General features: G+C 33.3%; 2 protein-coding genes across 3 annotated transcripts; both read left to right on the top strand.

Annotated features, from left to right (window-relative positions):
* LOC18588989 lies at nucleotides 4,993–10,129 on the top strand. Its single transcript, XM_007013775.2, has 3 exons — nucleotides 4,993–5,323; nucleotides 8,602–8,833; nucleotides 9,361–10,129. The coding sequence occupies exons 1-3, from the start codon at nucleotides 5,214–5,216 to the stop codon at nucleotides 9,655–9,657; spliced, it is 639 nt and encodes a 212-aa protein (XP_007013837.2). The 5' UTR covers nucleotides 4,993–5,213; the 3' UTR covers nucleotides 9,658–10,129.
* On the top strand, nucleotides 5,236–7,240 carry LOC18588988. 2 transcript variants are annotated; one of them, XM_018127819.1, is made up of 2 exons: nucleotides 5,236–5,323; nucleotides 5,646–7,240. In XM_018127819.1, exon 2 carries the CDS (start codon nucleotides 5,846–5,848, stop codon nucleotides 7,097–7,099), a length of 1,254 nt encoding a protein of 417 aa, XP_017983308.1. In that variant the 5' UTR covers nucleotides 5,236–5,323; nucleotides 5,646–5,845; the 3' UTR covers nucleotides 7,100–7,240. The 2 variants fall into 2 exon arrangements, with proteins under 2 accessions (XP_017983308.1, XP_017983309.1); XM_018127820.1 differs by having other exon boundaries at nucleotides 5,246–5,323; nucleotides 5,591–7,240.

Here is an 11,348-nt window from a genome sequence, read left to right as displayed (position 1 = left end):
ATATTAATAATACCTAAAGTATATTTCAGAAAATGACAAGAAAGTTATCAGAAAGTTCACAATGAGTTTCTTCTTAAACGAAGATGTTTTGTATAAGAGAGGTAGGGATCGAATATTTTTGAGATGTATGGATTCAGCTAATTCTTAGAGGATAGTTGAGGAAGTTCATGAACGAATTTGTGATACACCTGTAAGTGGGCATATATTGACTAGACAAATCATAAAGCAAGATACTATTGGCTTACATAGGAAACAAATTGCATAAATTTTGCTTGAAAATGTCATAAATGCCAAATATATATAGATGAAATCCACACTTCTTCAGCCTTCTTGCATGTTTTGACATCGCCATGGCCTTCTCAATGTGCGAAACGGATGTAATTGGATTTATAATCTTAAAGGCATTAAATGGACATCGGTTCATTCTTGTAGCAATTGATTATATCACAAAATGGGTGGAAGTAGCTTCCTACGCCAATGTGACATAAAAGGTGGTATGTAAGTTCATCAAGAAAAAGATAATATACCGATATGAACTTCCAAAAAGGGTCGTCACAGACAATACTAGTAATTTGAATGGTATAATGATAAAGAAAGTCTGTGTAAGGTTCAAAATCAAGCATCACAATTCGGCACCATATCGCTCAAAGATGAATAAAGTAGTAGAAGCAACCAATAAAAACATTAAGAAGATAATTGAAAAGATGACTAATGTATACAAAGATTGGCATGAGAAAAACATCTATTAGAGCTACCCTATTCTCATTAATATACGAGATGGAAGCAGAAGTACCAATTGTGATAGAGATTCCTTCTTTAAGAGTCCTTAAGGACATAGAGTTAGAGGAAGCGATGGCGAGAATGATGAAAGATTATGGCAAGAAAGTAGAATGATGAGAGATTATGGCAAGAAAGTACATCCCCGACAATTTTGAGAAAGAGAATTAGTCCTGAAGAGAATCCTCCTAAACCAGCCTAATCCTTTAGGAAAATAAGCACTAAATTGGAAAAGACCATATGTGTTAAAAAAAACTTTTTGGGAGAAGCACTGATTTTAGCAGAAATGGATGGAGGTGAGCTTTCAAACCTAGTAAATGTAGATGTTGTCAAGAAATACTACGTCTAAAAAAAAAAAGAATGAGGGATTCAAGTTGAAAACCTAAAAGGACAGCTCGGATCCAAGAAAGATGTTTAGGGCAAAAATTTGAAAGGAAGGTCTAGACATGATAGAGGATCAATTATCACAGAATTACAAAGACTTGACACAAAACGAATGAAACCATATCTGAGATGTTCATATAAAGACAAAGGGACTGGCACTTGGGTCCACTTTAAAAGAAAATCTCAAATCATTGTCCAAGTCTATTTGAGCAATCTTTTTAAATTGAATTTTGCCTCCATGCCATACTCTTTGTCACTATGCCTGAATGTTAACCTTTCCCATATTTTCAATAAGATATCCTTCTTTCCACTTATGTTATTATTGTTTTTACTTTTATTCCATGAACAGAGGAAATATGGATGCATTGCATTTGTCATGAGAATTTGAATGATATCTAATTAAAGATCATGAAAAGCAAAAAAAGACATTTACATTGCTTGCAAATAAGAGTTGATTAGAAAATGAAATGGGATTCGATAATACAACTAGGGTATGGAAAACAAATAGCAAGGAAATAAACCATGCAGAAATTGAGATGCAAATCATTATGGGCAATGAATCGAGTGGATGAGAAAGAAATGCACACTTTGTTCACCCCTTATTGACCAATGAAAGGATCATAATACACCATGAATCAAAATTAAGGAAAATTATTAAGATCCTTGAACAATCATTCTTAAAACTCTAGATTATCATTTTTACTTGGATGATATTTATCTTTTCAAATTGTTTTTAAAGTTGTAAAGTCTCGAATGAGGAGTTGTTTATCTTTTCAAATTACTTTTAAAGTTGTGGAACCTCGAATGAGGAGTTATTTTTAAAATTGTGGAACCTCGGATGAGGAGTTGTTTTTGAAATTGTAAAGCTTCAAATGAGGAGTTGTTTATCTTTTCAAATTGTTTTTAAAGTTGTGATGCCTCAGATGAGGAGTTGTTTTTAAAGTTATAAAGCCTCGAATGAGGAGTTTTTTATCTGTTCAAATTATGTTTAAAGTTGTGGAGTCTTAAATGAGGAGTTGTTTTTAAAGTTGTGGAGCCTCTTACGAGAAGTTGTTTTTAAAGTTGTAAAGCCTTGAATGAGGAGTTGTTTTTCTTTTCAAATTTTTTTAAAATTGTAAAGCCTCGAGTAAGGAGTTATTTATCTTTTCAAATTATTTTAAAAGTTGTGGAGCCTTGGATGAGGAGTTGATGAGGAGTTGTTTTTAAAGTTGTAAAGCCTTGAATGAAGAGTTGTTTATCTTTTCAAATTGTTTTTAAAGTTGTGAAGTCTTAGATGAAGAGTTGGTTATAAAGTTGTGAAGCCTCGGATAATGAGTTGCTTTTAAAGTTGTAAAGCTTTGAATGAGGGATTATTTATCTTTTCAAATTATTTTTAAAGTTGTGTAGCCTCGAATAAGGAGTTGTTTTTAAAGTGGTGTGGTCTCGGGCGAGGAGTTGTGTATCTTTCCAAATTATTTTTAAAATTGTAAAGCCTCGGATGAAGAGTTGTTTTTTTTGTAAGTTATAAAGTCTCAAATGAGGAATTATTTAACCAAGTTGAGTACGGTGTCTACATCTTTACACTATTCTTGATTTTCAAAAATGTACAAAAAGAGACATTTGCCAACATCATTTTTGAATATATCATTTTCATTTTATTGTCATTCTTAATTATGTCCATTGTTTGTCCACATTTAACAAATCATTTAAGTGGGCTTCAAAAGACCCAGGGTTTGTTTGGACCAGTCAAATTTCCTTGTCTTATAAATGAAGCTAGATTAAATGGCCATTGCCTATTGAGACTTAAAAGTCAAGCTTGATATTGAGCCTGTTAATTAAAATAAGCCCATTCAAATTTAATCAAATTTAATTAAAACAAAAGATTAAAGTGAGATTAACCAGAGAATATTTTGAAAAATGAGGAAGAAAAAAAATAGAAAAAAAAAAAAAGAAAAGAAGCCAACTGGGCGCGGAGACAAAGTCGTACCCAGCCTTGTAACGTACAACTGTCAATATGGGCTGGCCCAACCCAAGCCCTTGTGGGCCAAGAAAATATAGGCCGGGCCGGGCCAACCCATTTTTTATATGGGTTATGAAAACCTCAACTCAGCCCACCCCTTGTTAGCCCACGGGTTGGGTTGAATCAGCCTATTTTTTATTTTTTTCAAAAAAAAACTTTTTATANATTTTTTTAATTTTTTATAATAAAATTTATTTTATGATTTAATTTTCATAAATTAAATTATTAATTTGATAAATAAAGATTAAACACATTAAAATATATAAAATAAGTAATATTATTGGTAATTAAATTATTATTTTTATATAATTAAATATATAAAATTATTAAATTAATTAAAATTATTTATTTTTTTGGCCCATAGAGCTAGCCCGCCCCAGCCCACCCTAACCCACTTATTTGGTGGGTTGGCCCATTTAAGCCCGATTTTAATATGGGCCTAAATTTTCAAGCCCAACCCACCCCATATTTAATAAAAAATGAGCCGACCCAATAAATCAAACCCTTTTTGACAGGTATACCTGTAAGATGCAAATGCACCTTGCTAGTGTCGTAACCGCATTCTCGACCGCCAGGCACAAATTGTGCCTTACCAAATGTGAATTTTTTTATTTATAAATATTTAAGTTTGAATTCCCCATTTATAGAAAAAATCCAATATTTTTTTAAATATCATCATTAAAATCATTATCATTTAAAATTTTCCTTTTTTATTAAATTTGGTATTATTTTTAATGAGATTATTTCATAATCCATTTATAAAAAGAAACAAAAAGATTTAATTGTCTTTTTTCTAATATATATATATATATATGAAAACAAAAGTAAACCCATTAAATGTTTTAATGAGAAAATAATTTGTCCAGAAATCATCTCATTTATCGTTGTAATTTTGAGTATTTGACAAAATATGACTTTCCTTTTAAGTATTTTGTTTACCTTATAATTAAATTTAGTTATTAATGCCAAAAGCCAAAAGCTTGATTCTAGCATTTACAATTTAAAAAAAAATAACAAAAATTTTATTGAGATTGGAGGCAAAAGAGATCATAAAATTTATTAAACTTACAAATTAACCTTATAAATATATTTTTTTCAATCACCAAACCCTACAAAACAAAAAGAAATATTTCTTATTTTTTTTCCAAATTAACATTATCATTCTAATATTTTTATATATGTTTTGATCCAAGATCATAAAGATGAGCATAGTTTGCATTCCAAAAGATAGCAATGGTTCAAAATAATCTAATAAGCTTGCGATCCACAATGAGTAAACTCCACCATTAAATTTATAATTTTTTTATAAAAAGAGAATTCAAACTTAATTTTTACAAAACATATAAATTAATATACCTATTATGAAATTAAATAATCAAATAAGAAAATATTTATATTTATTTTTTAACATCGTAAATCTTTTACATTTAAATTTTTGACTTATTATAAGTATATGTATCATCTATTTAAATATTTATATTTTTTAAATATTTTTATTTAATTTTTAAACACTTCAATTTTATTTAATTTAATTTCTATATTCTATATTTTTATTCAATTTAATTTTTATAACATAGTACAAATTTTTTTTGAAAAATTATTTTTTCTCCATCCGTCAACATTGTCACGTGTTACTGTTATATTATTATGTTAGTACCACAGGATACCATCATGACATCTTTTAGTGCCATATGATATTATCGTGTCAGTAAATTTATAACGTAAGAGCTAACATAGTCACTTTAACAGTAAAATTAAATGATGTAAAAAGGGATTAAATTATTTAATTTTTTAAAATTAAAGAATTAAATTGATCAAATTTAGAGTATATGGATTAAATTGACGAAATGCATAGAAAGAGGGATTATTGGAGTATTTTGACCTATTCCTACCGATAAATACATTTTTGTCATCATTCACAGCGGTTGCGCTACTCCGATCTCGGAATTTGAAACGCAGGTCTTGTTTCAGTATATAAGACCTATCCGACCAGATCATCACTACCCCTCCGTTGGTTTCTTTCTCTGGTGCGTTGGAAGGTCGCTCTGTTGAAATGGCAACTACTGCAGCATCAACAGCGTCAAGGGGATGGCTGAGCAACCTCTCGTCAATGTCATCTCGGATTTATTTCTTCCTTATCATTCTTCAGATCCCTCTTTTTAGGTAAATCTCCTTTTATTTCTTTTATCCTTTTCAATTTCAACGATCTCTAGATTCATAAGCTCATATCCTAAGTTGTTTCTCAATCTGGGTATTTCTAGCTTTACTTATTCCCATGTTTTAGCATCTGGGTTTCGGCTATTTGGACGTTTAGGTTGATTTGGATATACTCTTTTAGCTATATTGGTTTATGTTTTTAGTTGCACTCTTTTGCTTTTAAGTTGCTTGTTTTCATTTTTAGCAACTGCTGATAGAATTTATTTCATATAGATGCTTGGCCTATTTGGTTGTTCTTTGTTGAGATCTGTTTTTCAATTTGGATTAGATAAAAGAAACTGTGAATGAGAAAGAAAGCACTGAGGAGAAGCTATGGAAAGTCAGAACTAACGCTGCTATCGAATGGATAATGTAATAGTGTTGTTTTTATGATTACTAGTTGTGAAGTTGACTTTCGGAGATTTTAGCCAAAGCTAACTAATCAATCATCTCGAGGGATTTTTAGCATATTAAAAATTTGGCCGACTGATGAGGACTCTTACGGTTGTTCAAAAGGTTCTCCAAGGTGCAAACTATTGTGGAACGAAGCACAATGGTGCTCTGCATTTGAATCCAGTGTTATATCACCGTGCAGGTGAATCCCACGGAGAGGTCTTCCCTTATGAATGGTGTGAAAAGTCTTTTTCAAAATTAACAAGATTGGCCCACTTTTTAAAAGATGTGGATTTAGTTGATGGACGGCTTGTGAATGTGAACGATGATTCAATCATCATTGAAGATCACATTGAACATAAAATGCGTACTTTCAAGTCACTTGCGAGGATCTTTATTGGGTCTCCATCAGTTCAGCTAGTGCTAAAGAAACATGTTTCTACATTTGGTAAACCTAGTGAAAGAGAGCCCATGATTGTGAATTCGTTAACCAAAGTGAGCAACGTTTTGAATGTTACTGCTCAACAGAGGAAGTTGGTGCGTCTAAAAATATGTCCACAGATTACACAACACCGGATATGGACAGGTGCCATTGAGAAAATTTTGAATGAATTGAAATCAGAGATAGATTTGTTGAATTGCCAATTCCCGAGTAAAGGAACCAAGATGGGTGGGCAGATAGTTTCTAGCTGCCTTAAGTTCTTGGCTGAATCAGCTGTTTCTTATGACCCTGATTCTGCTTCATGGATGCGGCTTTCACCTGCAAAAGTTGTTGACCCTCCTTCACGCAAATGGGACGATGTTCTTGAGATGTTCACAGATCTCATTAACTGTTTGAAGAGTGAAAAGGGTTGGCTTTATCATGCAACGAAGATTGAGATTATGAAAGAAGGTCTGTCTCAGATCAAAGATGTGTTAGTTGATAATAGCATTGGGTATAAGGATGCCAGGCACCAAGAAAGCCTGGTACAAAAGAAGCTCTCTAAGACATTGGGACACTCATCACAGTGTTTGTTTACACTTTTATTGTATTACCTTTATGGACAGGTTAGAGATATTGAAGTGGATTTGAGTGGAGCGATTTATGGGAATGGTTCTGAGAATAGGTTTACCTTGTGCATGGGAAGAATTCTGACTTCAAATGAGGAGAAGATGTTTTGGAGTGGGGTTAAGCAATTGGACAGGGCTCTGGGGTTATTCAAGTTTGTATGGGAAACAGCAGGTATGAAAGGGATTTTGGAGTTGCAAGGCCACTTATGGTGTGTGGGGTCTGAGGAGAGGTCGGTCACCTATCGAGGAAATGCTTTCCTTCTACATGGGATAAGTCTTGGACCAAAGAGTATCTTATAAAAAACTCTATGATATTTTAAGGTTATGTTGTAGGATACTAATTACTTCACATTATTGAAATCCAGGTGCTTGTTTTATTGATTTATTTGATATACCATTAATTTCAAAAATGGTAAGCCTGTGAAGCCATATTGCCCATCATTGTTTATTTTAAATGTTTAATTGTAAAATATAGAGAAAAATTTTATGCTTGAACTAAGGATTTGAAAACTTTCAGAACTCCTTTCTCACTCTTGTCTCTAAGCAATCTGGACTGTTTGTCTAGTATAACTAATAGAGTCTATCAAGCATCCACACTGTCAATATGCAAGAAATAACTCTTGTTTTAAGTTTGCTTAAATGGATGGACTATAGCAGGCAGCGTAGGTGGCAGAAGTGCAGGGTGCTGCATTTATGCATTTATATAGTGATTAAGGAATATGAGGAAAGATTTAAAAGCTGATGTACAATTAAAAAGATTTGGAATCTCACTAAGTTGCAACTTACTATATGTTAGGATCCTGGTCTAGTTCTTTTCGTGTTTGCTACCTGATCTATTATTCAATGCAATACAATTTGTTTGCATTGCATCATTGGATTAGGGTTTTCTTTTTCTTGATTGAACCATGAAATTTTCATCTAAGTTTGTTATACTCTTGCAAAACCTGGTCTTCCTGTTTTTGGATAATTGATAATTCTATTAGTGATGTTGATGTGAATTGAACTTATAAGTTTAAGCATTAGGTTTGAACAACCATGCAGACTAGTAATTTAACGGACTATTGTTTGTTTGATTTAAAATGAATTGCTTCGGAGTCAGTCATAAAGACTGTCAATATAAGTTAATGTGTTAAAATCTATATAGCACCTAATCTGCTGATCCTTAGATTGTTCCAAGTATTTTACATCTTTTAGACTTTTAAGAGGAGTAGAACTGCAACAAACTCTGTATTGGAACTGTACTTTCTTATAGAGAAACATCATACTCCAGTTTGGGAGATATGAGATTGATGTCAAAATATAACTAAACCTAATTTAATTATACAAATGACTAAATTTGAGCTTCTTTTAGTGTTTTGACCTAATGAAGTTTTGAACATAATGGAAGTCAAATTACCCTGCAGTTTTTAAAGGGAAAAGAAACATGCTGCAGCTCATGAAAACGTTCCTGTGTTGTCGTTCTCCAAAGTGAAAATGTTTGCAATAGAAAGTAGTAGATCATTTGGTTTTGAACAGCTCAATGCTGAATGATATTTGTCAACTTCTCTGGCAATGGATTCCGCTCAGAAGTATACCTTGTAACTAGCATCACTAGAGGAAGTTGCTTGCTTTGGTTCAGTTGCCTTTGCTGGACAATAGTCTTTTGTTCATTCATATTGTTGGAAATAGTAATGGTAATAAATGAAGACATCCCTATTTCTTTATCCACAGTCTTGTTGACTGAGAAATATATAGATGAGTAAAATATACTGGATTTGATTCCAGAATGGGGCTTCTTTTTATTAGCTTTTCTCTTTTGGCAGGATTCCATGCAGATCTGGAATGTGTTCAACACCAATTCATGTCACATCTTCCCAGTTGATTGCAAGTGACGTCTTTCCTGTAGCTGTGGTGAAGGCACTCCTCTTTCCAGGAGCCATTACGAATGGCCTCGTCAAGAACATGACTGTTCCAAGCTGGGATAACCTGTTAAACATCTATAACTTAACTAGTATAAAGGAAGCCTCTGCTGTACCTGACCTCCAGCGCTTAGAGGTCCTTATCTTTCTAATTTTTAGTTTTGAATGCATTTTCAGTTCTAGTGTGAAGAAATCTACTGTTCTACTATTGGTAGGGTCTGTAGGGAACCATATACCTAGTCTTACTGGTCCTTTCATAAATTATTAGCAAAAGCAACACCCCAGTCCATCCCTTTTCAGAGGCAAAAAATTAACACTCACACACACCACCAGCCATTGGAATGCAATTCCATGTCATCGTTACTGGCTGGGTTAATGAAAACCTATCATGTTCAGCAAGTATGTAACTCTTCTGCTATGTCCTTCCTAGTACAATTGACTCCGCATATGTGACAGTGCACAAATTTTTTAGCAAAAGAGAAAATAAAATGGACATCCAATAATGGCCTGCAGGATGGTTCCAGTATACTCTTCAGTACCTTGCAACTTCTGCACTAGTTTAGCTTCAAACAGTCATCCAAATTTGTGTCCTTCCATAAGCCCAATCTTGTCAAAAATGATATTGTCTTGTAATCTCATCTCTTTTATCCGGTTCCCGTACAGGTTCTTGCAGGAAGCTACTTCTGTGTGGCAGGAGCACTTGTGGGTCTTCTAAAGCCTGGAAGGATGAGCATGTTTGGGACACTACTGGTAATCTGGGGTCTTGTCAAGGAAGGGATCTTTGGAAAACCAGCAAATTCTGATCCTACAAAAGCTGTGTATGTATATCCCACAATGTTGATTGCACTGATTTGTGCCTTGACATCTATCAAGTATGACGTGAAGAAAGTTATGAGAACTGCCCCTGCACGACCCATTGCAAAGCCTCTTAAGAGCTCTTCCAAATCTAAGCTGAAATAATTTGAAACTTTGTTTTCTTGTGTGAAAACCGATTTCTCAATTTTTTTTATACTAAACTCTTGTAACAAATGAGCTGAAAATGTAAACCTTTTTTGCTGCTTCAAATTTATTGTGTATCGTCCAATGCCTTCTGGAGCTGCATGCCACCATTGGAACTTTGATGGATAGGAATGGAATCTTATGTTTGCATTGACACTAGTCAAGGTTTAAGGAGGTTGTGCATAATTGTACATTTGTGGCAGGCTGGCTGTGATAAGGGCTAAAATCTGTAGTTTGAAGACGGTGAAATATTACTCTGCTAGCAGGATCCTTTAAAGAAGCCGTGGCATCAACTTGGATAGTCTACAAGAGCTCGTTCTATTTTGGTGCTTAGCCTTATTGTTTTAGCCTCTTTTGCTTTGTTCTGTTCATCTTGTTTCGGTCTTTGATTTGTATTCCTCCCTTGGCTTCTATAACAGGTTTCTTGCTGTTATTTTTCACTGTATTAATGAAATGGCAAATGTAAATAATGCCTCTTTAGCTGCCTTAAAAAAACTTTCATCAGTGAGTTTTGCCTACGTGTCAACCAACTGGATCATAGTGAGAGAAGTAGAACAGGAGGTTACAAGAAAAGACCTATAAACCATGTGAAGTTGTCATTCTACTGGAGCGTTTTGAGCTTGATGCTAGCTTTGCTTGGTTCATCGGTTTATTGTACTCGTAAGTTGTAACCATCAAATCGTATCAAAACTTGCACTTGATGTTCTCCTTTTTCGTATAATTTTTTGAAATTTAAGTGAAATGAATGAGCTGTTATTGTCCAACAGATATGTTTCCCAAAAAAAAAAAAAAGGTCCCAAACACTTAAAAGGGAAAAAAAAAGAAAAAAGAAAACAAAACACTTGATTTCGAGGCACCAACTAAAGCAATTCCACTGTGACTTTGCATAAGAAAAACGCCCCTAAAGCTTTTGCAAAACTGTGCGGGGTGCCAACTGTTAATGGTTTGTAAAGGATTAAAAAGGCATAAGCTTTAACAAGTTTCAACATGCTTGATTTATAAAGTTAGACTTAAAGGGAAAAACTTTAAAAAGTTCAAGTCATTTTTTCGTGCCTTGAATTGGATAAAAAGTTTTTTTTGTCTTTGCTTTCAATATTGACCATCACAGTGTCGATTTCAACTCATCGACTAGCTACTTAATTCACTGAATTCTACTGATTTCAAGGCCCTTGGGGCCCTTGGGGATATCTTAAAATCATGATTAAAGATGTTCATGCTCTTCTTTCATCTACCAAATGTCCATCAATTGTCTTTTCTTTGTTGCATTAATTTTTCCCACTGCCTATTCAACACCCCTTTTGCATGCTTGCTTGAAAATTGAAACCCATGTGGAGTTGTAAAATTTACACTTTAACTTTTAGTCTAATTTCTAAGTACTTTTCAGTTATTGCCATATATAAATCGCTTTAATCATTTAAAGGTTTTTGATGTATACATGAAGAGATGTGTTATAACTCATATAGTATAAAACGATATCCCTTGCCTTTCAAAATTAATAAGTAAAAAAAAAAAAAAGATATCCCTTTATATTAACTTTTACTATGAGGTTAAAGTACAAGTTCTTAAGTGATGCATGGGAGAATTAATTGTTAAAATCAAAGAATTACAAGACATTCGTGAAGTGCTAAAGAATAAGTTTTGATTTCAAAGGA

This window comes from Theobroma cacao, chromosome 9, assembly GCF_000208745.1.
Source record: "Theobroma cacao cultivar B97-61/B2 chromosome 9, Criollo_cocoa_genome_V2, whole genome shotgun sequence".
Classification (NCBI taxonomy): domain Eukaryota; kingdom Viridiplantae; phylum Streptophyta; class Magnoliopsida; order Malvales; family Malvaceae; genus Theobroma; species Theobroma cacao.
Note: the sequence above shows the minus strand (reverse complement) of the source record. Positions and strands in the feature narration are given on the sequence as shown.